General features: G+C 43.9%; 1 protein-coding gene and 1 long non-coding RNA gene across 5 annotated transcripts in view; one reads left to right on the top strand and one right to left on the bottom strand.

Moving 5' to 3' along the window:
• The window catches only part of MANBA (mannosidase beta), a 65,099-nt gene extending 38,248 nt beyond the window's left edge, over positions 1-26,851 (bottom strand). The window contains exons 1-5 of one of the 4 annotated variants that reach the window (XM_081020289.1): positions 26,280-26,851; positions 8,999-9,093; positions 8,140-8,245; positions 5,495-5,665; positions 177-300 (exon numbers count right to left, since the gene is read on the bottom strand). In XM_081020289.1, coding sequence (XP_080876415.1) covers positions 177-300; positions 5,495-5,665; positions 8,140-8,154 — 310 coding nt within the window. In that variant the 5' untranslated portion in view covers positions 8,155-8,245; positions 8,999-9,093; positions 26,280-26,851. Of the gene's footprint in view, positions 1-176; positions 301-5,494; positions 5,666-8,139; positions 8,246-8,998; positions 9,094-18,337; positions 18,552-18,755; positions 19,887-26,279 lie in introns of those variants that run through there. The other 3 variants (XM_081020286.1, XM_081020287.1, XM_081020288.1) reach the window with 3 other exon arrangements.
• Positions 325-2,591, top strand: LOC308485086. Its single transcript, XR_013990333.1, has 2 exons — positions 325-771; positions 1,091-2,591. It is a non-coding gene; the product is annotated as an uncharacterized lncRNA (long non-coding RNA).
• Positions 26,852-27,327: the final 476 nt, after the last annotated feature.

Here is a 27,327-nt window from a genome sequence, read left to right as displayed (position 1 = left end):
CTGTGTCATATGCTGAAATTACTCCAGTGTGTTATTGATCTGTGCTTTTGTATGTTTTTTTGGGGGGAGAACCCAGTGCAAACCTTTCAGCCATTGTTAATTACATGGAAGGATTCTCGCCTCCAGGATCAAATTTTTTCTGATTCATTCTACAGTTAAAAGACGACAAGACTTACCATACTGAGGAGTCACCGAGAAATAAAGCAGGCGGCAAAGATTATATGCTTCAATCCTGACATCCTTCCAAATGCCCTGAGTAGGGAAAGAGGGGCCCCAGTCCCAGCTAAATGAGCACTGCTCCTGGAATTAAACACAAAGGCAGGTTGCTTCACGGAAAGGTTGCTTTCCTATACAGAGGAAACAAGATTCTAAAGCAGCTTCCCCCAACCTGACCCTGCCTAGATATTCCTAAAATGTATGTGTTTGTAAAATGGTGTAGCTGCAATCCTGAGCAGAGAGCTCCAACGTTCAGTTGCAGGTTCTACTCATTCCTCCTAGATGCTATTCCCTGGCCTCATCCCATATCATTGCAGTAATGCTCGGATGTCAAAACTGCATAAGAACAGCAAACGGTCTGTTTCATACCACTGGATCAACACCATGCTGGAAGCTAGGAGAACGGCCAGGTAGAAAAGGCCCACATCTTTGACCCACGCCCATGTGGCTGCAGTTCCTCAACTTCGAGAAGAGAAAAGAGGCTGTGTTTGCCACCAGGGGAATTGCTGTTTCCACTTGCCTTGCCCTACCCTCCAACCCTAGAAGACTCCACAGGTGAGCTACTCCCAGAGGAAGAACTGTAAGGAGACTTTCCAGCCTTTTAGGTTGGCATGTAAAAGACTAGGAGGGGGAGAATGTTCAATACTGATGCTATCTGCTTTGGGGCTATTTTTTGACTTGACGTTACTGGGTACTTTTCCTTGATCTGTTGGTTAAATGAACACTTGTGGGGATTTTAGCATTACGTTGCAGCAATATTATATTTTAATTTATGTACCGGTATTGTATATGCATCGTTACTGTGTTTAGATTTTTTTGAGAGCTGGGTTCAAATCCTCACTGTCACAAAGCTCACTGTGTGTCCTTTGGCCAGTCACTGTCTCTCAGCCTGGCCTACTTTACAGGGTCGTTGTGAGGACAAAATGGGCAGGGGGACAAGAACCATGTATGCTATCTTGAGCTCCTTGGAGGAAAAGTGGTAAGCACATAAAAATAATATGAATATGAATAATAGCAATAATAACAACAAATTAAAATAAATAGATGCAGTATATAAATAAATTGACGATGACTGTGGCAGAATGAGCTGAAGCCATGGAAAGCAGTTTCTGTATGGCTGGGTAATGCATCAGGTTATCACAGAGTCAGTCCCACATACACCAGCAGCTTTGAGTAAAATGATATGCAAGCTATGTGGATAGCATACAACTGAGCTATGAAAGTTAGTTTTGGTTCATGTTAAGATTTCCAGGGTGGTGGTCTAGGGCAAAACAAGTTGTTGACCACAGCTTGAAGACATGTCTTGACTTGACCTCAGAACTCCCCACCCTGGAGATGTACATACAATAGATCTTGTTAAAGTTTTGCATAGTGACCTACAGATCTAAATTTGTAATCCTAATAACTGGCAGCTGAGCCTTACTAATTTTGGCAACCCACACTGCACTCGCCTAGCTCCTTCTCCGTATCCCAGGGAATCGGCTTGCCTGCCAACGTATCAAGTTACAAGGAGTGTAAACCAGGCAATGCACCTATTTCTAGGTTATTAACACTAGCGACATTCATTTCTTAGAAAACAGCCCTCTCAAAATGGAAAGATCTGTTTACTTCACCACTAACACTGATGGGCGGCCATTCTTCAGGTCCAAACAGGCTATTGTTAAAGATGAGACAAGGGCAATCTCAGACCTAATTTACAGGTTTCAGGGTAACTTAAGTTCATGAATTTAAATGGCTCTGCTCTGAGTAAAACGTAGCTGAATACAACCCAGAGACTTAATACACCTTAAAGACTAACTGTTAAGTCTGCACATGGTGATTCTGGCATGTTCTCCATGGGGAAATTAGATGATAAAGTCATCGTGTGCAGACTTTACAATTTCAGAAATAAAAAGTGTGAAGCGAGCTTTCAAGTGCCATTAAGAAAAAGTTGCCAGAATAATATATATCTATATCCATCAGATTCCCATGAAGGGCAAGTCCTCCAGTTTTACTCTGACACTCACCAGCTTCTGATGGATATAAGCCATACATTTGGGGGACCACTAACACAGACTCCCCCAGAAATCTCATTGATAGGGCAGTAACCACCCTGGAATCTTTTTGGTGAAGAGCAGTTAAAAATATCTTTTAAATAAAAGTAAAATAAATAGAGGTGGTAATTTGTGAATGGGAGGGAGATAACACGGCTCACAGTTCTTTTTTGTCATTGAAATACTCTGAAGACGTCTGATCTCCCTGGAGACCAAGAGATGTGACGATAGACTGCTCTGCCTCCTTCCTTTCAGCAGATGTTTTGTGCCACTGGGGAAGTGGTAATTCTGTATTGATTTGTTTTGGATGTTGTATGTGATGCCAATAAAAGGTTCTACGAGGCTCACAGCTCAACCCCACAAGTGAACAGGCCAGGACTGCATCATGCGCCAGTATCATGGGCAAGGCTCACCCAACTTGGTCCAATGATGTCATAGCAGGATGCTATTGGACACTGCCTCCCCAAAAGCACTCAGCTGAAATACTGACACAGTGCAGCCACAACACGCCTCCTTTCTTTTTCAACTTTGCTCCCCTACTCCGGGGTACAACCATAGCCAAGTGATAGAGCATCTCCTTTGCATAGCAGCAAAGGTTCAATCCCCAACATCTCCAGATGGGGCTAGATATGCCCCGTCTGAAACCTTGGAGAGACGCTGCCAGTTCATGCAGACAATACTGATCTATATGGACCCATGGACTCACTCGGGATGAGGCAGCTTTCTATGTTGCTTTGCCCCCTTTCAATTCTATGTACAGAAGCTGACCAGAATAGCGCTGGAATATTATTTTAATATTGGCAGCATGGCAGCATTCTGCACTGCATCCGAAGACCACAGGCTATCCTAGGGGTGCTAGAGGAGACCACATGGCACATATGTTCTCCCACATCTTGCCACCACTGCTGCTCACCCCCTGGTATCTGCTGTCTGAGGTAGTCATCTCAATCTACCTAATGGCAAAACTGGTCCTGATGCTACCACTGAGCTATGGCCACTCTTGCATGTGCGTTGACCCACGTTCCTTGCAAAAGGGACGTGTAGTTGCTGTTGTCCTCCTGTGTCGTTTGTGGGCTTCCCTGGTGGCCACTGTGAGGCTAGATGGGCCACTGGCCTGCTTCAGCAGACTCTTCTTACGTTCTTATGATAAAAGTGTGATATGGGGAGGGGACCACAAAGAAACCTCCCAGAGGAAACATCTCGATCCATATTCCAGCATGACGGCGAATTTCCTTCAAGGATCCAACGCTCTTTTTTAAAAAAAGTTCTTATCATAAACATGTACACAGCCCAGCACTATGCCAAAGCCACTCTCACAGCATCTTCTGCTCTAAAAATAGGACTACAGCTGTTGCAAGTTGTTTTTCAGCCCCGCACCAATTTCTAACCAACCCAAGAGAGATACAACATTCTAGATTAGAGCAGAACGATGACCCCCCACCATGTTTTAACTAACTGTTGTTACAGAAACAGCTCCTTTTTCGCAGCCTACTTAAAGATCCAATTCGGGCGTGGGCAACCTTTTCTTGTGGTTGTTGAGGGCTGAATCATTCTGCCACATCCCTTCTCCTGTTTTCCCCCCTTCGCCACCCTCATGAGATGAGGCCGAGGGCTGCCAGTTGCCCACCTCTGATCTAATTTAATAGCAGTATTTATACTGTGGGGGAACCTTTGCCCCTGCTGATGTTGCTGAACTACAACTCCCATGGGCCATGTTTGCTGGGGCTGATGGGAGTTGTAGTTCAGCAACAACTGGAAGACCACAGGTTCCCCACACCTGTTTTATATAGTAAGGTTACATTCACAACCAAGTTTCTTTCTGTCTTATTTGTAATTACAATGTTCCCTTCCCCTGCCTAACAGGGTTCATCATTGCCAAGAGAGAAGATACCATATAAGGGATGTTATATCTTAACTGTAACAGCTTAAATAACATCACAGTCAAAATAGCAGATGTTCCTTTTTAATGCAAAAGCTGTGGTCCTAAAACACATTTGCTACTGAACAAGGCTGGACTTAAACATGCATAGGATTGCTCTGTCCAATCACCTCAGAGCGGAAAACACAACAGTAATTTGTATTAAATTCCTGGCTCCCATTATTGCGGTGCTTAAAAGCTTTCTGCTGATGTGTCCAAACAGACCCAGCTCCCCTTCACAACAGCTTAATGAGACGCGGCTTCTTATTAGCTAATGCTTCCAGAGCTGTCAGAGCTACACAATGTAAGTAGCTCAGCACATGAGAAACAGCAAACGCGCAGAAAGCTGCTTGGCTAAGATGCCTCATAACCCTGCCAGCATATTCTGGCGCTTCTCAGAGCTAACTCTGGTCTCTCCCGCTTTGCTAAATTCCCTGGATGGATGCAGCCACAGGGAACAATTGTAGCCGGAACTTCTCCTGTGAAGCTGCCAACATGGTGCCGGGTCCAGCATGGTCCAGGGGTTACTAGATTCCTGCTCCCTTCAGCCCAATCATCATGGCCAATGGTCAGGGATGAGGGAACCTGTCAACCAGCGACATCTGTCATCCAGCAACCATGCTGGCTGCTCCTGCACCTAGATTCTTCTTGCTCAGAAACATCTATTCCAAGGAGCATTGCCTGGGACAAGTTTCCAAAGGGTGGGGTCTCACCTATTTATAACAATTTACTTGTTCTCTAGCTATTAATCTGTTTGCTACCACTCTTGCATAAAAACAGCTTTTAAAAGTTTACACATACAGTCATACCTTGGATCCCGAACACCTTGGTACTCAGACTTTTTGGCTCCCGAATGCAGCAAACCCAGAAGTGAGTGTTCAGGTTTGCAAACGTTCTTTGGAACCCGAGCGTCTGACAGGGCTTCCGCAGATTCCGATTGGCTGCAGGAGCTTCCTGCAGCCAATCAGAAGCAGCGCTTTAGTTTCCAAATGTCTTGGAAGTCAAACAGACTTCCGGAATGGATTCCATTCAACTTCCAAGGTACGACTGTATATATATTTCTCAATAAAATTAATCAGGCTGCTTCCTGTTTTATATTGGTATCAATACATTACATTGCATTTTAAAATATTACAAGATTCCTCTACTCAGCAATGTGATTGTATACACACAGAAATATACATACACACACCCCGTAAGTGAGAAATATATATTTTTAAAGGGGGTGGTCCAATTACCTAACAAGGCCCATGTTTCAAGATCCCCTTGATTATATCACCATAATTTCTAACTGGACTCTTGACATTTCATGCACATAGCTATTTACCTTTCTGATGAAGTTAACGTGACATTGTCCTTTCTGTACAGGTGGAGGGCATTCCGGAGGCACCCTGTATGCTTGGTGATTTTTACTCTGCTCTGCAGCATACCAAACAGCCGAGACAAAATTAACATGAATTGCATTGACCTCCTTGATCACATCGGTAATATCAAAGCTCTGAAGCAGGGAAAGATGGGGGAAAGATGCATTATAGACTCTGTATATTTAAGAATCTGAAACGCAGCATCCTTGAAGCATTGATTCAGTCACCCTGGGCTCTGGCTCAAACACTGCTTTCTTCACTTACAGGAACAGTCTACCTGAGTGAGCAATGTAATAAATTTATGAAGTGAGTCCTCAGGATTCACCGCTATGGTCATTTCTGCAAAACTTTAAAGCTCTAAATTGTACTTCAGAGACTGTGGAAGTTCCAACAGCTGCGGAGATCCCTGAGACTGCAGGTCAGGGGGAGTTGCTCACACAACTAGAGTAGTCCTCTGAACAAAGAAAGCAAGTGAAGTGATAATTCAGAGCCAACCTTACCCTACTTAAACCATACATTTACAACTTGCAGCCAACCACCAAGCCAACCTCAGCCCCACCAACCATGCATGGAGGCTTGCTCGGAAACTGATATACCACCTGAAACTGCAATAACAGACCAGTTGCCTGGAAGCTACAACACAAGGCTGATGTGTTGCATTAAGCTGTTGGGTCTCAAGTTGTGTTGACCTGGTTTTACTTAGCAGCGCATTGTGCAATGACACGCAATGGCTTTGTACACTATGACCTTGTAAGCCAAACTATAACTTACCATGACTTGCACGAACATGCTGTATCCAAGAGAAGACCTTGCACCCAATTTGCTCTTTCCTGGTCGTTTTAGAACAATGTGGCACAGAAGCTAAGCTAAGCCAAGCCAAAGTTTGGCTCAGCATGTCATCCGACTCCTCCTTAACCACAATCTGCTACTCTGGCTTAGCTGTTGCACTATGTTAAAAGGACAAGGAAGGAGCAAAACGGGTATGAGCTCCTCTCCAAGCAAAGTTTGGCCACTGTGAGACCTGGTTATCCTCATCAGACAGCACTCAAGAGAGCAGGGAGGTCTTGCTATGCATTTTGATTACTTATGTACATTTTTAATGACGTATGTACTCATCTATGCTCTTTCTGTGTCAAGTACCGTATTTTTCGCTCTATAACACGCACCCGACCATAACACGCACATAGTTTTTAGAGGAGGAAAACAAGAAAAAAAAATTCTAAACGAAACAGTGGATGTATGATTTTTGTGGTTCATGCTGTGGCCACAGACATGTGATCTGACGGTGAGTTTGGGGTAGCCCAATGCAAAAATCCTGAGGATCCATGTGGATCCATGCTTTGTAACCACGTTTTTGCACCACTGCGGCCCCAGGCAACAGTGGGTGCATGATTTTTTTGGTGCAAGCTGTAGCCATGGACATGCTATGTGATCTGATGGTGAATTTGGGGTGACCCAGTCCAAAAATCCTGAGGATCCATGTGGATCCGTGCTTTGTAACCAGGCTCTCTGTCCCTCTCTTCTCCCCACTAAGCGGCTCTTCTTCCGCTTTGCTGTTTCAAAGCAAGCCACGGAGGAGGGAAGGAAGGGGAACCATGGATCCTCTGCTCACGACTGCAGCAGATCCCCCTGCCATCCGTAGGCATTCGCTCCATAACACGCACAGACATTTCCCCTTACTTTCTAGAAGGAAAAAAGTGAGTGTTATGGAGCAAAAAATATGGTACTCATGTATGTTCTGCCTTCATCAAAAGCCTTAAATGCTTCCAAGTATAAACTCTATTCCTTTTCTTCATATGCTGCCTTTGCACTTCTACAATATAGTCCTGAATGTCCTCAAAGTACCGTATTTTTTGGGCTACCCCAAACTCACCATCAGATCACATGTCTGTGGCCACAGCATGAACCACAAAAATCATATATCCACTGTTTCATTTAGAATATTTTTTTTCCTTGTTTTCCTCCTCTAAAAACTATGTGCGTGTTATGGTCGGGTGCGTGTTATAGAGCAAAAAATACGGTAGTATGATCAGTCGTGAACAATGTGAATGAGGAATGATTGTTTAGCTTAGAAAAGAACACTCTGCTACATATATATATATATATATATATATATATATATATATGCTGGAAGGCACCCAGAGTGGCTGGGGCAACCCAGTCAGATGGGTGGAGTACAAATAATAAATTATTAGTGTAACAGGCAATGTCAGCTTCACTGCAAAGTTTGGTATTTCAACAGTGGGAAACAAGCGTAGCCGAACGCTGTGTGAGTGGAATTTTACTTGCACAATGGGATTTCTCCTTCCTCCCATGAAACCCCAAAATCTCCTTTGGAGGGCACCCAAACCCTCTGGGGCAGATGTTCAGGATGTACAGAAGGCTTGGGATAAGGGAGAGAAGAGGAGGAAAGGGAAATCCCATTGCACAAACGAAACAGCAGCACCAGATACAGCCCATACTTTTTACAAAAGAAAAAAGGTACTACCAGATTTCAGGTGACTATGCAGGATTGCCTAGATGCTGCCAAGGCTTAAAGACAGTTGAAACTGGGAGAAATCAAATCACTTTTCCCAAACACGTAATATATAAATTGGAGAATACTCACGTATCTGTTGAACATGTTGTTGGTCCTCCCAACAGTGACATTATTGACCACAATCTGTGCTACTGTATCCACCCCATCAAAAACCAAACTCACTTTTTGCCACGTCCTACAAAAAGAGAACAGAGTACATATGAGGGAACCCACTGCCTTAATGATCTGGTGCAGATGAAACACGGCTGAAAAATCCAAAGTCATCATTAGGAACATGCATGTCCTGCCTCACTCCTACAAATTCCGTCTAGCCTTCCCTTGTCTTTCCTTCAGCGCTGACTTGTTAACCATGATTGATACAGTGGTACCTTGGGTTACAGGCGTTTCAGGTTACAGACGCTTCAGGTTACAGACTCTGCTAACCCAGAAATAGTACCTCGGGTTAAGAACTTTACCTCAGGATGAGAACAGAAATCGCGCGCCAGTGGCACAGCGGCAGCAGGAGGCCCCATTAGCTAAAGTGGTACCTCAGGTTAAGAACAGTTTCAGGTTAAGAATGGACGTCCGGAATGAGTTAAGTTCTTAACCCGAGGTACCACTGTGCTCAACAAAATTTCCAGCTAGATCACGAGTTGGAAACCTAGATTTGAAGTGAGTTTGCAAATGACGAGAACCCTGTGGTTAGTATAAAATGTGGCAAACCTACAGCTAAACCCTGGATGTGTCAAGGAAAAGGATCACACTAGAAAAAGGAGAGAAACTGAGAAGGGACCAGCCTAACATGCAGACAGACCTAGACCTACAAAACCCACATTGAGAAATGATTTGAGCAACATCCATTTCTAGTCTGCTCCAGGGACTAACTCCCAGGTAAGTGTGCTTAGGAGTACAGCCTAAATCTTTGTATCATAACATGCCATTCTCATACCTGATATCAAAGGGAGTTTTGAAATCTCTGCTGTACGTCCAGTTATCCAAGGATATCCATGCGTAGGCCAGGTCATTAAATCTGTAATAAGGATCCTATTGATGGACCACACAAAATAATTTTTAAAAAGCTGATTGTTAAAAGGCACCATTGCAATATATATATGGACACACTACTATTAAGGTTATTAGGGTTTGAAACATGCAGGGAGGGGACTCTGAACCTCTTTGCTGAGCATCTACGTGAAGCAACTAGATGCTCAAGCCAGAATGCTCTTTTCCTGCTTTTCCAACAGGGAATCCTCTGCTGTTCAGCTATACCAAACTTTGCAATGAAACTAACATCTATAATGGAGGCAGATTATTACCTATAAACTTTATCAGGCTTCTACATAGCATGTTGATTCATTCCCATGAAATGGTCCTGGACATTTGCAGAATGTCTACCATTCATTCATATTTTTTCCCCTCCTCTCTCTTTTCATTTTTCCACTGCAACCTCACCACAGTATTCTCTCCATCTAAGCCAACTCACAAAAGCAAGTATTAAATAAATAAGAGTTCATCTCCTTTATCAAAGCTGAAAGGCGGGGCATTAATAAGGAAAGAGTTGGGAAATACACACTCGGTGAATCCCAACATTTTAATCCTCATTATGCCAGCATTAGAACTCTGGAGCCTTTTGAAGGCAAACAAGTACATTTTTTGCCTGAAAACAATTAATAAGATAGCCTGAGTTTTGAAAAAAGGGGGAGGGGAAGAAAACCTTTAGCCAACCCACGTATGTGAGAGAGTGATGCATATTTTAGTGAGCCTGTGCTAAATATAACCTCTTTACCGGAATATTTAGCACTACTGTAGGAACTAAGGAGGCAGAAATCATTCTCTTCAGTATGTGTGTTTGTCTACGGTGTGTATTAGGGATATTTTCAGAATGACTCCACTGTCGTCTGCATAGCAGGTTAATATTTAATTGTATCTATAGCTACTTAATTCCTCCCAGACAATTCACAGAGGAATGAGGATTATATATACTAATCTTTGACTTTGTTTTTTTGAAGGCTAAAAGGCAGAGAAAGCTTTTAGAGTGTTCATTCCCCAAACCTTTTGCCAACCAGAGAGGATCACTAGTGTGCTATAAGAAGCAAATTAAAATACCCACTTTGAAGACAACCGCTGAAACGCAGGCTGTAGTTTTGCCAAAGGGGAAAATATATGAAAGGCTCTTATGAAATTTGGGGCCTGCCTCTTTCAAAACAGCCTGTAGTAAGGCAGATAAATCCTTCTGTCTGTATCAGGAGTGATTGTGTCATCCTGCCTTCATCTCTGCAAGAGCAACTGGCTGCTCTGGGTATGCATCTTCCTACTATTTCCCTCATATTTAATTCAGAAAAGCAGTACCTCACATATGCACAATGCCATTTTAAAATCACAGAGCTGAGAAGCTGGTAGGAACAGAATGGGCTCAATAGTCTAAAGCTCAAATCACAAAGCAGAGCAAAAACCCAGCCAGTCCCAGATCAGTGTGGATGGTGCAAGCAGAGATCAGGTATACCACACTAATAATAATGTGGGCTGGATCCTTCCTCCCCACCCCCAACCCCAATGGGCCAACTTTGATGGGTAGGCCAGGCTGCTCACCTGTCGGCTGCCTGATGTCATCACATGCGGTCCTTTGAAAAGGCAGCTTGAGAGCTATCCCCCTCTTTTAATACAGTGGTACCTCTGGATGCAAACAGGATCCATTCCGGAGCCCCGTTCGTATCCTGAAGCAAACGCAACCCGCGTCTGCAGGTCGTGATTCACCGCTTCCGCGCATGCGTGTGACGTCATTTTGAGCGTCTGCGCATGCGCGAGTGTTGAATCCCGGAAGTAACTCGCTCCATTACTTCTGGGTCGCCGCGGAGCGTAACCTGAAAACGCTCAACCTGAAGCACATTTAACCCGAGGTATGACTGTATCTGAAGGACTATTGCATTTTTATATTTTGTTGGAAGCCACCCAGAGTGGCTGGGGAAACCCAGCCAGATGGGCAGGGTATAAATAAGTTGTTGTTGTTGTTGTTGTTGTTGTTGTTGTTGTTGTTGTTTGCTTGCAACCAGCCCTCAGAGTAATGGCTCTCAGCACCCCTTAGGTGCACTAGGGAGTTCCTGATGGGGCAACCGATCCCAATGGGGCTCCCTGTCTGCTCTGATCAGCTGAATGGCACTGAGGTGGAGCTCCATTTGCCAAGGAATAATCAAGAGTGCACTCCTTTGAAGCCATGTCTCTACCCAGCATCCCATATTGACGTCAGGGATGGGGAAGGTGGACATGGACTGGGGGAAATGGCCTCATGGGCCAAATTAGGACTCTTGCTGGGCCTAGTTAGGCCTGTGAGCCAAAGGCTGCTCACTGATGGGTTAAGGAACCACATTAAGACTGCTTACTACCACATTCATAAATCGGGATAAGTACCTATCTCTTTGTCTCGCCAGCACATTACTGTGCCGCATCAAGTAAAAGAACCGAGTGTCTGTCTTGAGATCAGTGCCAACAGAGATACCACTGAGCCCAGAGCAATTCTCATGTTACCACATACCGTCAGTTGCTGTGAGGTAAAATTTGTTGTGCTCTGGTTTGATGCCAGTTCCCCCAGAGAAAGAGCTAAGGCTGGAGCCTCATGGATAGATCCAAGTGACCAACTTGTTCCAGCAGAGGACTGAGATCTTTTAGGACATAGGTATATTTCCCAGAGCCTCTGGGACCAATATCAAATGTTTACCTTTAACATATCTATACTGTCAAAATGTAACAGGAAAAACAGTGCTGGGGTTAGGGCTGTTACACAGCAAATGAATGTTAGTTGATTAATCAATTAGAAGGACATAAATTTGCAAATGAACTGAAAAACCACAATGGGTTGTACTCAATGAAGTCTACTACCACTGGAATGAATGAATATAAGTTAGTCATCGTGTCAATTAATTCCCATGGGTATACTCTGAGCAGGACTAGTGTTTAATGCTACCCATAGGTTCTGAAGCAAAAAGCACATTGTCATTGCTTTCAGATGATGCAAACGTTTCTTTCAGAAAGTACCATCTTACAATACAGAGGATGGAATGCCTCTTTGAATGACAGGTGCCGGCCATGGTTTTTGTAAGAAATAATTTTTGTTAAATTATTTTCCTGATAATGAAACTTTAGTGTTAAGGTAATCCAGTCCATGTTATGTGTTCCAGAGAGGACTTTGGATTTTCTCATGCCTGAAAAGGGTGCCTTTCATATAGTTTTATTTTAGGTGTTTATATTGAATTCTCAGCATTTCTGCTTTTATTTATTTTTAATATTCCTTTATATTCCTCTTTTTCTGTTGCATTGTTGTTTTACTTAATATTGTTTACTGATTTATGCTATAGGACACTTAAAGAGATTTTCAAATATTAAGCAGCCTATAAATGCTTTCAATTACAGTGGGTTAAGTACTTAATTCATTCCAGAGGTCTGTTCTTAACCTGAAACTGAGAACAGAAATCGTGCTCCGGCGGCGTGGCAACAGCAGGAGGCCCCATTAGCTAAAGTAGTGCTTCAGGTTAAGAACCGTTTCAGGTTAAGTACGGACCTCCGGAACAAATTAAGTACTTAACCCAAGGTACCACTGTACTGAGCTAGCAGGACTAATTGTCTGACTCAGGATCAGGCAGTTTCCTGCAGAGGAAGTTTAGTGTTTCGACTACGGTATTTCATGAGAGCCATCACTCACCGGAAGAACGCAAAGCATCATCTTTGCTTTCTCCCTAACAAACCACAACATACCAGAAGTGACAAAGCAGTTGCAGTAGCACACTGCTCCTTCACAACAAACCTTCATAAGTTAGATATTTTAGCTGTAATTGTGGTGTTTAGCTTATTTTTTTAGTTGCTGGGTTTTTTGTTTGTTTGGTTTTAGTTGCTGTTTTGTTAATAGTGTTTCATAGATTGCAAAAGTTTTACTGATGATTTTTAAATTACTTTATATGATCCATGCTGTATCTGCAATGTTCTGTTCTATCATGTTATTGTTCTTTATTGTTTGTAAGCTGCTTTGAGATTCATTTAAACGAAAAGCGGCACAGAAAAACAGTAGAGCAAAATCAATTCAAAATCAAAGCCTGGTTTATTGTTAAGTACCAACACAGGAAGCCTGCCTTATATTGAATCAGACAAAGAGTCCATAGAGCTCAGTATTCTGTATGGTGACTTGGCCATGACTCTCAAAGATTTTGGACAGGATCTCTCCCAGCCCTACCTGGAGATGGCAGGAATCGAACCTGGAACCTCCTGCATACAAAGCAGATGTTCTGCCACTGAGCTACTACCCCCTCCCTGACCAGTGAGGTAACAGTTGTGTAGTAAGATTTCAAGTTACCACATCCTGAAAGAAAGCTAGAAAACAACACAGTTCAAAAAGGCATTTTAATGCTCTATTATCCTTAAGGTTTTGTACGAATGAATCCTTCTGCTTTCTGAACTGTCAGCTTCCAGCTCAAGAGAACAAACTTGGCTGCCTTTATATCCAAGTGTATACAGAGTGAGAAAAAAATTAACCAACAGAGGTACCTGGAAAATGGTTTTCATATATCATAGCATGTGAGAAATGGGGGGGGGGGGAGATTCAATTCGGGGGGGGGGCATTCCAGTTCAGTCACTAGTCTGGAAAATTTTACACGTGCAGAAAATTTGAGGAATATTGCTCTCATTAATTTTTTTTTTTTTGTGGAGATGATTGCAGAGTAATTAGCACAAGATCTGTGACTTGTGCTGCTTCCTGTTATTGTGTTGCTTCTTAGTACAACCTACAGCAGGGCTGGGAAATCTCTGGCCCTCCAGATGTTGTTGCGCTCCAGTTTCCACCATTCCCAGCCAACATGACCAATGGTCAAGGGCTGGTTGGAGCTGCAAACGAGCAACGTCCGGAGGACCACAGGTTCCCCACCTATAGCATGATAAGATGGTGAGGAGCTGGGAGAACACAGGGAATTGATTGCACTATAAGAAAGTCAAGGGAAATTTGCCAAGTGTCAGATCTAAGTTGAAACAGTTTGTTTTTCATTATAAAACATATCTTTTTCCCAAATATGTATTTGTTCTGTTAATGTAAAGGAGGAACTGATGTTTTGTTTAGATCACTTTTTGAGCCACTGTTTTTGTTAACTCAAAACTGACAGTTTCCCCACACTGATATGTATCAGGACTGAGCAATGGGTAGCTCTTAAGTGGGGAGCCAGGGTGTCAGGAACAAGGGATTCATAGAATAATAGAATTTTAGAGTTGACAGGGACCCTGAGGATCATCTATTCCAACCCCCTACAATCTGTCACCCAATGTGGGGCTCAGAAACTCTATCCAAGAGTCAACCTGCCTCAGGGCCCGGACAAACTATCCTTCACTGGGAAAAGCCTGAGTCTATATGGTCTATACAAGAAGACTTTATAGTCTTAAGACAAGTGGTCATTATAATACAATTGCCAACATCCCTGGCCATTGACCATGCTGTTGGGGGATGATGTGTGTTGGGAGTTCAACATCTAGAAGGCCACAGCTTCACCATCCCTCTGCGGAGTGCCAAAGGTCTTGCTGCCTAAAAAGATGTTTCAAGTTGTAATCTTGGTGTCTCACCATATCGGACAGCAGTTTTAGCAACACCAGCTCCTGGCACCATGCGCCCCAAAACCATTGCTGCCAAGTGCACACCGAGCTCAGAAGAAATTTGTGACTTGTACTCACAGCTTTTAAATTAAGTCTCGGAAGCCAAAAGGAAGTGCAGAAGAATTTCCCGTGGTAATACAGGTTTCCTGTGCTCTAGAGAAAGTATGTATATTCATGTTCCATGGCAAGATGTTTGTTTAATGCTTTTGTTACTTTTGATATACCCTATTTACTCGAATGTAATACGCCATCAAATGTGCACCTCCATTTTCAAAACCCTGAAACCAAAAAAGGATTTGCTGGTGAATGTAAATGTGCCATCAAATCTAATGTGCACCCTCATTTCTGCAATGTAATTTGGCCCCCAAAAAGTGCTCATTACATTCGAGTAAATACAGTGGTACCTTGGTGCTCGAACGGCTTGGCTCCCAAACAAATAGGCTCCCAAATGCCACCAACCCAGAAGTGAGTGTTCCAGTTTGCAAACGTTTTTCAGAAGCCGAACGCCCGACGCGGCTTCCGATTGAGAGCAGGAAGCTCCCGCAGCCAATCGGTGGCTGTGCCTTAGTTTTCAAACCATTTCAGGAGTCGAACGGACTCCTGGAACAGATGAAGTTTGAAAACCAAGGTACCACTACTTGGTATTTCATAAGGCTGCTTGCATGGGGAAAACAAGTGCAACCAGATGGGCAGTTTTGACAGTTCCAGGAAGGGAATCGGAAGGACAGGGAGAGCAGAAAGGCTTGATACAAATTTCTGAAATGCACCCGAGGAAGAGAGACTGCCATGAGGTTCTGGAAGTGGCTGTGGTGGGCAGAGACAGAACCAAACAGCAGGGAGGGACAGAATGGTTGTTAGGTGCAGCTGGAACTGGCAACCTGAAACATCAAAGACAACAATGTTGGCATTTTCCTATCATAAATAGCAGCAGGGTCATTTAAAATTTGTTTTTCTGGTGACTTCTGTTTCAGTGTATCTGAAGAAGTGTGCATGCACACAAAAGTTCATACTGATAACAAACTTAGTTGGTCTCTAAAGTGCTACTGGAAGGAATTTTTTTATTTTGTTTCAACTATGGCAGACCAACACGGCTACCTACCTGTAACTTGTTTTTTTCCCCCACAGTATATATAGGCAGCTCGGCATAGGGAAGTTTTTTTTAATGTTTTGTTGTGTTTTTATACTTTGCTGGAAGCTGCCCAGAATGGCTGGGGCAACAATAAAATTATTGTTGTTATTATGATGTAGGTCAACTATGTTGTTGCTGTTGTTTTTCCTGGCACAGAGTCTAATGTGTTTAGAGTTACAGTACTCTCTACCAGGCCTGAGGTGGCAAGGGGGCCTGAATTTGGTCCTCTGGGCCTCAGTATCCAGCCCAGGCCAAGTCCTCCTTCCCAGGCCACACTCCTCACTTGCTCCACCCCAAGCCCTCCTTGAGTACTTCTGCCTGGCTGCAATGTGTCCTTGAACTGTGACATGGTCTCCAGCTTGCTGGATGGAGAGGTTTGTTTCTGTGGGCAGATGCACACACCATGCTTTTAAAGCATATCCAACACACATTTAACGCACATGTATTCGTTTGCAAGATAAGTGCTGAATTGTGAGTCATGCATGAGAGCACTGGAGGTGAAATAGTTAAATAGGTTACCCAATCAGAACCCAGGGGGGTGGAGTCAGAGGGTCTATAAAACCAGCCCTTGGAGGGGCAGAAGAGGGGAGTTCATTGGGAGTTGGTTGGAGTGGGAGTGAATCGGGATAGAGTCTGTGGGGAGGTTGAGTTAATGTAGCGAAATAAGCTGAGTCAGGAACAGTTAGGAGCTAGGAAGACAAGTAAATATCTGAGAGGAGGTTTAGTCAGTGAGGGCAGGTAGCGGAAGTTATAGGTCTGGATAGACATCCTATGATTGTAATTGACCAATACCGTTTATGAAACCACACGCTTGTTAAACTGCAATAAATAAACAGAAGTTTGTGTTCCAATTTAACCCTGACTGGACTCAGTATTGTACCAGGTAGGGCCTGGGTGGTGGCAGCGAGAAATAAAGTGGTGGCACAGGGATCAATAGAAGGTAAAACTTCCGGGGACACTGTGTGATCTCCACATTGCCTTCCATTAACCTTGAACAACACCTGCAAAAATACACTTGCATGCACTTTACATTTGTAAAAATGACCTACTGGGAAATTTAGGCAAACTAAGCCTTTGTGCTATTTCTAAGTTGTAAAATGTTTCCTTTAATTGTTCTTAAAGTGTTTCTTCAAAATGAAGTATTAATGCTTGATTTGTATTTTTATATGATGTATAAATACTTCATTTTTTTAAAAAACAACCTTATTCCTCTATACATATGATTATATTTCATGTTTAATACTATATATGCATTTTGATCCTATTTCCTGCTACTGTGCATTAATTAATTTGATTAGCACTTAACACAAAGAGTGATAACTAGAATGAAGGTTTTTACAGAAAACAACTACTTTTCTATGTGATGGAAATTTATATGTAGATATACGGAATAGCATTCAATAATTGTGGGCCATCACCTAAAGTCTGAACTGGCAGAGTCCAGTCACAGGTTGATCACCTCTATAAGAAACGACATGCATTGTAGGCCTACTTCAGGGACACCTGTTTTCCCCTTTGCCATTTAATGTACATGCAGAGAGAGAAAGTATTTGCACCAAAAAGGGATAAATAAAATGTGGTAATAGCAAATGATTCAAAAATAATCAAACAGGGTTAAGCCATCTTTTTTTCTTTCAAGGGTGAGATTCCTTTTGGGGTAATCTATCCAGAGCCACAACCATGGGTAGGGCCAGAGACAAAAGTGGACAGGCTTGGAGGCAATACCAACCCCTTTCCTCCCAATTTCCCCTCCTAGTTGCCCAGATAAAATAAAGCTATGGGCTGCAAGAAATTGGTGCAAGGATCACATGCAGCCCCAGGGTTTGCTCAGCTCTGCACTTAGCTATCTGAAAATATTATCCTCATAAATGGCTACAATGGAATGAATGAAAAAGGCTGAAGTGGGAAACTGAGAACATAATGATTTGACCAACCCATTTTGCTTCACACTCAGGTCTAGTGAATCACCATGCTACGGACCTACATATCCAATTGTTTTTGAGCCAGTTTTCGCCATTCTTAAATATATTGTCTTAGTTGTTGCTCCCTGCTGACCTCTGGTTGCAACACACACACACCTCTATTCTCCTGGGCAAGACCCACTGAAACTAATGGGAAGTGTGCAAAAGCATGGTAGTGATTTTGCTCTGCTGAGCTGCTCCTGCTCTTTTCAATGAGGCTAAGACAGGCTTTGGATACAGATACTTTTGGATACTTTTTGGATACAGATATTGTGGATACAGACTTTGGAAACAGATCAAGTGGGACAGATGTCAGGCATAGGCAAACTCTGCCCTCCTGATGTTTTGGGACTACAATTCACATCATCCCTGACCGCTGGTCTGTTAGCTAGAGATGATGGGAGTTGTAGTCCCAAAACATCAGGAGGGCAGAGTTTGCCTATGCCTAGTCTACGTAACCGCAGGGCTCTTCCTATGCTGCAATGAAGAAGAGCACTGCACACTGCAACTTTTTGCTTCAGGTTCCACTCGACCTCCAATAGGTGTAGTTTGCACGCACCCAGAGGCCCATTACTTGTACCTGTATTAAGTAGCGAATGCATGTCTGAATGAGCCATCTCATTCCTGTCGCTCGCTTCACATCACGTTTAAAACACAATGCTTTCCACGGCAGTCGACCGAGAGCTTTGAGGAATCAAGTGAAGGGCGTATGCACGTGTGAACCAGTCTAAAAGGGTTGTTGCGGATCATAGACACATGCCCTTCCCCTTGAAAACAGTGTTGCAAACCGCCGTGATATTTCTTTTCTTAAAAATATAAAGCGGTCTAGAAATGAAATGAACAACAACGATAGCCAAATAAACGTGGTAACCAACCACCACCCCCCCCCCCCCGTAGCTAATGGCCTTTCGCTGGAGCGTCCAGCAGCCGCCACTCTCACTTTCGAACCAGCGCAGCCGAAGTTGATTGGCTGGCTGATAGCGCCAGCGAGATCGTACCTGGATGAGACCGTGTCGGAGCAACGCGGTGTGCACGCACCCGGGCACATCTCCTCCCAGCACCAGCGAGCCGTTCCCGTTGCTCAACCGCCAGCTCCCCTGCAGGCTGTGCACCTCCGTCGACCCGGCCCGCCACGAAGCAACCAGGAGGAGCAGGACCCAAAGCGCGCAAGCAGGAGCAGGACCGAAAGCGTGCATCTTGGGCGAAAAGCAGGCGGGAGCCACGTGGGATCAAAGCCCACCGGTGCGAAGCCGGAGAAACACAAAAGCCCTGCAAGCAGTTGGATGATTCGGTCCAGGGAGCTACGCACGACTTGCCGGACTTTCCCCCCTCCTGCGAAGCGCGGCTGCAAGTAGTTAGCCTTGATCAGCTGAGAGTTTCTCGGAGGTGGAGACTCTCGTGCGCCCTGCAGCCTTTGCGCAGAGGGAGAAGCGCGCCTGCGTGCTGCCTTTCTCTCGATGTGTACATAAGATTGCGGAAGTGATCTTCCGTCGCAGCGCGTGACCGCAGTCGATCAAGAAAAGGTGGTTGTGTAATCCCATCCATTCGTTCCCCTAACTAAAGCAAGAGGATTGATCTGGGCATGTTCCCGAATCGAGTAACACAGCAACCGTTTCCGTGCGCTCCAAGGCGTTCCTTCCCAATCCGAGTTTCTTCTGACTGCTCCCCACTTTGCCCAGTCCCCTTTCCTGGCCCAAATCGGTTTCCTGCATGGTTTTTCGCCCCCGCCCCATGACTCAGGCCCTCGCCCCTCCGGTGCGCACGGCTGCCCTCTACTCCACCTCTTCCATTGCTTACTGCAATTGGTCAGTTCCTGGATTCACATTCATCTCTTGCAGAGCTTGGGTCAACTGTGATGCGGTTTGCGCGAAATGGTGTTTACGAGGAGTAGGTAATCACGCAGCTGCGATAATGTATTCCGTTTCGTGAGTGCCATCTAAGAACTGGCTTGCAATCTCCCGCTATGGACCTCCATTTTATGACACATGGGACTAGTATTTATTAAAGGAGATTTTAATCCTCTGCCTTCAGTTTCCAATTTATTGGTTGCTGCGCAAGTTAGCTTTTCTCCTGTTCGCTGCCTTAAAGTGATTTGTGATTCAATGATAATGTAGTGCCTTAGTTCGTTATTGCCTTATACAGTAATTTTGTTTGTTTTTTAACCCCTGTAATTTTGACTATAGATAGTAGTTAAATTGCAAAAATAAATGAAACGTGGTTTCAGGTTTGACCTCTCCTTCAAATTCTTTTTGTCCTTCACAGCTCCCTGAGGTTTTGCACCCCATAGACACTCCTGCAAATATTTTCTGTTATTAACCAGCAAATACATTTCTATAAGATCATGAGTTAGTGAGAGTTCAGTAAAAGTTCCACAGAGATGTTCTCAATGCTAGCTCTGTTCTTTTACCGGCTCTTTAAATATGAGAATAGCTGGAAATTAGACAGCTAACTGAGGGAAGTTTTAAAAGCGAGAATAGGTCCCCAATCCTTTTCAAACAAATTTGATTCTATTCATTTAGAACTTAAGTGAGAAAAGGATATTCTCTCCCATTACAGGTGTTAATGTAGTAAAGCAAAAGCTGTCATCAATGGTTACTGTGCTGCTTATCTTTAAATACACTGCATTGCAGATTTGTTATGCGCATGGGCTGCGTCTCTTGCATTTCATGGGCTTTGGACTCGACCTGTTTCCTAAAAAACACTTTTGGAAGGTACATATAACAAAAGTTTGTGTTCAGGCCTTGTATATTGTTTGTGGGGCAATTTCCAGAAGTGTAAATCCCCGTCCAAGAGAAGGAAAACTCTGAACCTAACCTCCATTGCCTTGCAGCTATCCTCATTCATGAGAAAGACTTTGGGAGTAAACCCTGATAAATAATCCATACCCACTGCCTTGTGCGACATCTTTGGGAGAAAAGGCTATGGAGTAAGTCAGAGGTCAACAAGGCTTACTGGGCATGGGCCGGATCACTCCCGCGGAGATCCTCCGTGGGCTGGGCCAGCACAGCACAATGCCAGAAATCACTTCCACGCATGTGCAGATGCTGAAAATCGCGCATGTGCAAAAGCGATTTTCAGCACTGCGGATGTGCGCAGGTGCGATTTCTGGCATCTGGACATGCACTGAAGCTATTTCCGGAGCGGTGAAAGAGCTCCCGTGCTGTGCTGGTTTAGCGCAGTGCACGGGGACTTGCCGAGCGGGCAGCTCAGTTCGTGGGCGGCTCCAACGGCCTCAGTGGGCCACTTCCAGCCCATGAGCCTTAGGTTGCCTGCCCCTGGAGTAAGCCCTACCCAAATCCAGAGTGGAGTCCCTACGATGGTTGAATGCCGCCTTGTACACCTCTTTCCGGCAACTCCTGCAGCCAAGCCGGTGCCAAACGTATTGCTCTGCTTTCCTTTGGACCACATCAGCGAGACCAAGAGAGGAATCTTGCCGTCTAGGTGGCCCAGGACCTCCATACACACTGCCCATGCTTGCACTCTGGGGAGGTCAGTTCGGTGCTGCTAATGCAGCGGTTTGATGTCACCCCTGGAGGAACACTCCATTGCCTCTCGAGACAGAAAGATGCCAACAAACCCCCATCTGTGGTCCAGTGGTACAACACTTGCTGTATATGGCAGTAGTGAGGAACCTCCAGCCTTACTGGGCTGCCCCTTATGGGGGGTGCTAAGCCACCCAGTTTAGCCTGCTAGGCAGTTTTGAGTAGCCACATGACATCAGACATGGCAACCACAGTTGTCACAGAACATACAGCTTAGTGTGTACATGCCCAATTGTTCCTTTGCTGGTGGGCTTGCTGTTTAAATCTGGCACCGAACACAAACCCCACTGCTTTCAGCAAGAACTGGATGCATCTGAAGTCATATGATGCAAAGTGATTGACAGGTGGCTGTCTCCACTCAGATGGAAGCTTCGCAAGTTTTTGATCCAGCTTGGTGGTTGAAAGTGGTTCTCCACCCTGCCATGCCCATGTCCTAGGATGGATTAGAGCTAAAATGCTGATAAATACACAAACTGGTGCAAAGCAATATAAATAGGGAAGTATTTAATAATCGATACAGGTCACAGCAGTATAATAGTCAAAATGTGTCAAGCAGAAAATGTGCTGCTTTCTAAGTGATTAGGAAGGGGAATCTCCCAACTTTAAAGCTTCCTAGAGCTGTAAGGTATCTAGAATGGAACTACAGACATAAAAGGCCCATTGTGAAAGAATGAAGTGACTGGGTAAATATAAGAAAGGTCAACACCATACTGTTTCATATAAATTTCAATTTCCCTCTACAGGGATAGGGTCGCCTGTACAGTTACACTTCCCCAATTCTATTTGCTAAGCTGTAAAGGAGGAGGAATGTGCCATTGCTTTAAAAAAAAATTATCCCAGCACAACCTTATCAGAAAATCCCATCTACTGTAAATTCCGACAGTATATAGCAAGTGCTTTTTGACAGCTTACATCCAAGCAACTTTATAAATGTTAAATAGTATTAAAATCAACCCAACCCATTTCAAAGTGAACAAATACAGTGGGAAAAGCTTCAAAGCTGACATTTTCCATTGCCAGCACTTTCATCCATCATCAGCCCAGATTCCTGTAGCCTTTGAATTTTTTAAAAAATGAACCATTTCCAGGAGAAAAGAATCATCTAGCATTTCTGCTCGGCTGTGAGCAAACCCCCAAATGGGCTGAATTTCCATTTTTACAGTACATCGTATTTACTGAGAAGGCTTCATTTAGAGGGGCTGCTCAGAATAAAATAAAAAGCATCAATACAGCCAAAAACTGTACCTATTTTTTTGGCTAACTTTGGATGGGTGTTAGATATGCACCACATTGCTGCTCTGCTTCTGTGGGAATTTGCCAGTGTAAGCACAGTTCATTCAGACAAGTCAAACACAAAAACACAGCATGGGTGAAAATTTAAAAAGTCCCAACTTCCTGTTGTGTGAATTGGCCAAGAGAATGTTAGGATGCTCACAGAAAACAAAGTAGAAACTTTTTACCCATGGCTTCCTACCAGCATGTGATTGCTGCAGAATTTTTCAGTTGATCAGCAGCAATTTGGTATTAGATTACTACCAGAAAAGCCAGCACAACTTTCCCCGGCGAAGCTTGAAAGGGATGGTGCAAGTGGTTTGAGACAACTGCTACTGCCCTGCTGGACAGAAATAAATGGGTACCGCATCAACCTTTTACTCAGTAGAAACAAATCTATTACTATCATTTCTCCCTCAGTATGGAAGACACACATAAAAAAGCCAACAGCACCAATTTAATGCCCACTGACATATATTTTGTGGACAGAATGATAGCTCTGCTCCTGAACTAATGTGCATTTTTACACATGTAGGGAGAGATCTGGTGGTGAACGTCACATCCGTAGGGCTGTGCCTGATTTCACAATTTTATTAAAGGTAAAGGTAAAGGGACCCCTGACCATTAGGTCCAGTCGTGGCCAACTCGGGTTGCGGTGCTCATCTCGCTTTGTTGGCCAAGGGAGCCAGCGTACAGCTTCCAGGTCATGTGGCCAGCAGGACTAAGCCACTTCTGGTGAACCAGAGCAGCGCACGGAAACGTCGTTTACCTTCCCGCCAGAGCGGTACCTATTTATCTACTTGCACTTTGACGTGCTTCTGAACTGCTAGGTTGGCAGGAGCAGGGACCGAGCAACGGGAGCTCACCCTGTCACGGGGATTCGAACTGCCAACTTTCTGATCAGCAAGCCCTAGGCTCTGTGGTTTAACCCACAGCGCCACATGTAGGGAGAGATCTGGTGGTGAACGTCACATCTGTAGGGCTGTGCCTGATTTCACAATTTCATTACTACCACGCCAAAGTACAGCAAGAAGAGGAGTTTGGATTTGGTATCCCGTTTTATAACTACCCTAAGGAGTCTCAAAGTGGCTAACAATCTCCTTTCCCTTCCTCCCCCACAACAAACACTCTGTGAAGTGAGTGAGGCTGAGAGACTTCAGAGAAGTGTGACTAGCCCAAGGTCACCCAGCAGATGCATGTGGAGGAGTGGGGAATCAAACTGCTCTTAACCACTACACCACACTACACACAACTGGTTTGGGTTGGTGAGAATTTAGGTTCCCAAGACTCTCAGCTTTACAAATAAAGGTGATCGAGACAGTGGAAGGAAAGAGCTTACGGCCAGTTTCTCAGCCACAGGGAGAGTTCAGTTTTGCAACCAGAAAGATAGATGTGACTATCAGTGATTCAAACTCTGCCCCCCACCCCAGCTTCTCTGAGGTCCGATGGAAGAAAGGGACTTTCCTACGGTGGCAGCAGTTATGGAATGTCATCCCCAGAAAAGTTCACCTGGTGTCCTTTTGACAAAGACCTTTTTAGCTTCCCAGATATTTTCAATTCCTTTGTTACACTGTTTGGTGGCGATGGTTTTACCTTTTAAAATTGTGATCGTATATTTGCTAGTTTGTAATTATGCATACAAATTGTACAGTTCGCCACCCAGAGACCGTTCACATACTTGGTAGTTCACAAATGCTGTAAAATTATAAAGCTTTTAAGCCACACATGTATCCCTTCAGTCATAAACCTATCTAAAAGGGGGATTTAGAGTAATAAGAAAAAATCCAGGAAATTAGGAAAAGGTATATTGGTGGTCTCAACAGTGTGGCTGATCAGCATGATACACAGCAAAAAAGATCTGGATTTTGTGCAGCTTAACCCTGGAGATTGGCTGAAGTTATTTAAAACAGTAACTTCTGTCTTCATCATAGCTTTCTAGCCACTGTAGTTACAATACTAAGCTTCAATAGATGAAGAAAATGTTTGATGAAGTCACAGAAAGAAGATTGATAAGATTTTCATTAGCCAGAGAGAACGGGCTTTCCACCTGCATTGCTCTTTGTAATTTCCTGCTTAGATTATTATGTGTATCATGGTATTCACTTTCTTGCTGGAGGATTTTTATTTCCCCAATAATCCATGTCTGGGCACAGTGCTATTCCACTTTGTAGGGCTGATTATCCAGATCCGTTTCAGTTGGGCATTAGACTCCATTTGATTATTTATTGCCTTGGGCTGTCCAGTGGATATCCAACGATTATAGGAGAACATTGGAACTGCAGCCCTGCTCATTCTTGGGGACTTTTCAGTGATTTTGATGCCATTGACCAGAGGTGGTTAAGGTGGTGCCCTTACAATTTTGTTAGATAGACTACAATTCCCATCAACTTGAGATGGTCAAGGATGATGGAAGTTGTAGTCCAACATTGGCTACTCTTGCCATTGACAACAGTAAACTTCAAAATAAATTGTCTGGGTTGGAAGCTAGGCGCATGATCTTACTGTTGGGATTGTTACATGTCACATGTCTGTTTACATACCAGCACAGTTTGCTGGGAACTTCCGTTATGTATAGCTGTTGTTTCTGACTCTCTCTTTGAGGAGACGAAAGAGAGACATGTTTTCTTTGTCCTGATTTATGCTTAATAAATCTGTAGCTTGTTAGTATGCTTCCACAAGCCTCACGCCACTTCTGTTTGCGCAGTATGCTCTGCTGGTACAGTGTGCTCAGGCTTTGAGTCGCTGATTTACGTTGCACCAGTGATCAGGGGATCATCACGGCTGAAAGTGCATGATCCAGCTGGGGGCTAGCCAACTTGGTTCCCGACCCCCGAAAGATGCCGACACTTACCATGGCTCTGTTCCTACTTGGACAGCCAATTTAGAAAGTGGTATCTGGGGGCTATGGCTCAGTTCTTCAGCATTTACGCTAAGGAGCTGTCACAGGATTCCTTCATGTAGCCTATGGTTTTTAACATCTACACAAAACCGTGTAGATTTGGAGTGAAGCATCATCAATATAGAGGCATTCCTCTCTTTCATCCAATTCAAGTGTTGAACTGGTTTAAGAGTTCAGTAAGACTGGCTGAAAGCCAATAAACTGTATCCTAACAAGTTGAGAGATGCCATTACGATCAGATTTACAATTGTGTAGTACTCCTGGTTTGAACTTTCTCACTTGATTGGCCTCTATGGCTCAGAGCGGCTTTCTCCAACTTCAGCCAATGCACAAACTGCAATCTCTTCTGGAGCCACAGCCATGCCATGTTGTTGTGGATCATCAATTTCACCGAGTAAAATGTTTTGTGTGGGGCTGCCTTTTAGTACAATCTGGAATCTGCACAAAACAGCCAACTGGAGCCAAGCATTGGGAGGGAGGGATGCAATCTATCCTGAACAGCTTGAAGCAGCGCTGGCTGGTGTTCAACCAGGACTAGTACAGCAGAAGGCAGGAGGGCCAACAGCAAGGAGATGGAGCCAATAGCCACTACAGCTTTCCTGCTGAGTTCTACAAGGGAAATATGGAAACTAAGGAGGAGGAAGCTGACAGCTGTAAGAAGGCAGACAAGTGAGGGCCAGCTGGGAGCAGACTGAGGTTAGTGGGACAGCACCCCATTCACCCTAATGGACCACTTCAAAGTACCACTGCCTTGAAGGAACAGAAGGTTTGGTTAATAGAGTTCCATTATGTTATTGAAAAGCACATGCCTGAAAAATCTTGACATCACAGTCATCTGTTTACATGTTGTGGAGTTCTTGGTTACCTTCCAATGACACCAAGTTGGCCTAGGGGAACTTCTGGAGAGAAGAGAACAGAGAAAGAAAAACTGGCATTGCTTATCACCTGTTCACAACAGGCAGCTGCAAGTATGATCAAGTTTTCTTCGTGTGTTTTCCCATAAAGCACTAGATAAAATAATTTAGCTTGCCTAAATTTAACTGTGTAAATTTGTGGGAATGGGCAGGTAGACAGTACTGCCATTAGATATAAACTGTTAATTCAGTGTTCAAAATTATGCAGCCCCTTCCTCAATTAATTTCTACAATGACTGACTCTAAGGTCACCCAGTGAGCTTCATGACTGAGTGGGGATTTGAACCCTAATCTTTCAGGTCCTAGTCCGACACTCTAACCACTACACCACACTGGCTTCCTAGAGTAATTCTGCTATGGGGCAGCTATATTAAGTAGATAAATAAATACAAGGAAAGCAAAATGTCTGAAGTATTTCCCTTGAAGCTTGAATTTGTTTTATTCTGGGTTGTTTTAATTTATGTTTTAATGTGTGGTAAACTGCTTTGAGGTTTTTTTCTTTAAAATATAAAGCAGAAAAGAGATGAAATTAATAATAAACCTCACTGCAAAAAAAAGGCACCTAGACATTCTGTTGTGGCGACTGCAACCTAGGTTTAAGGCACCATTTGGCGATTAGCTTATATATCAGATTTTCTAGCACTGTGTTAATTGCAAGAGGGGCTACTGTTGCAGGAAAAACAAAAAGGTCTTGTGAAAGATGAGCAGATTTGTTGTGGCATAAGCTTTTGTGAACTAGAGTCCACTCAGATTTTTCAAAGTTGGCAGGTAATATGGGTGTTTGGTGGAGCAACAGGGAGGGCAAAACAAATTCAGAAGGCAACTGCAAACAAACCCCACTGACAGTACATGAACCTTAAGCATTGTGCAAAATGTACAGTGAGTATTCCCACAGCAATGTGGGGAAAAAACACAAACACGTTGAAGTTAATAAACACTGTCA

This window comes from Podarcis pityusensis (assembly GCF_964106645.2).
Source record: "Podarcis pityusensis genome assembly, chromosome: 9".
Classification (NCBI taxonomy): Eukaryota; Metazoa; Chordata; class Lepidosauria; order Squamata; family Lacertidae; genus Podarcis; species Podarcis pityusensis.
This window is presented reverse-complemented; position numbering and strand designations above follow the sequence as displayed.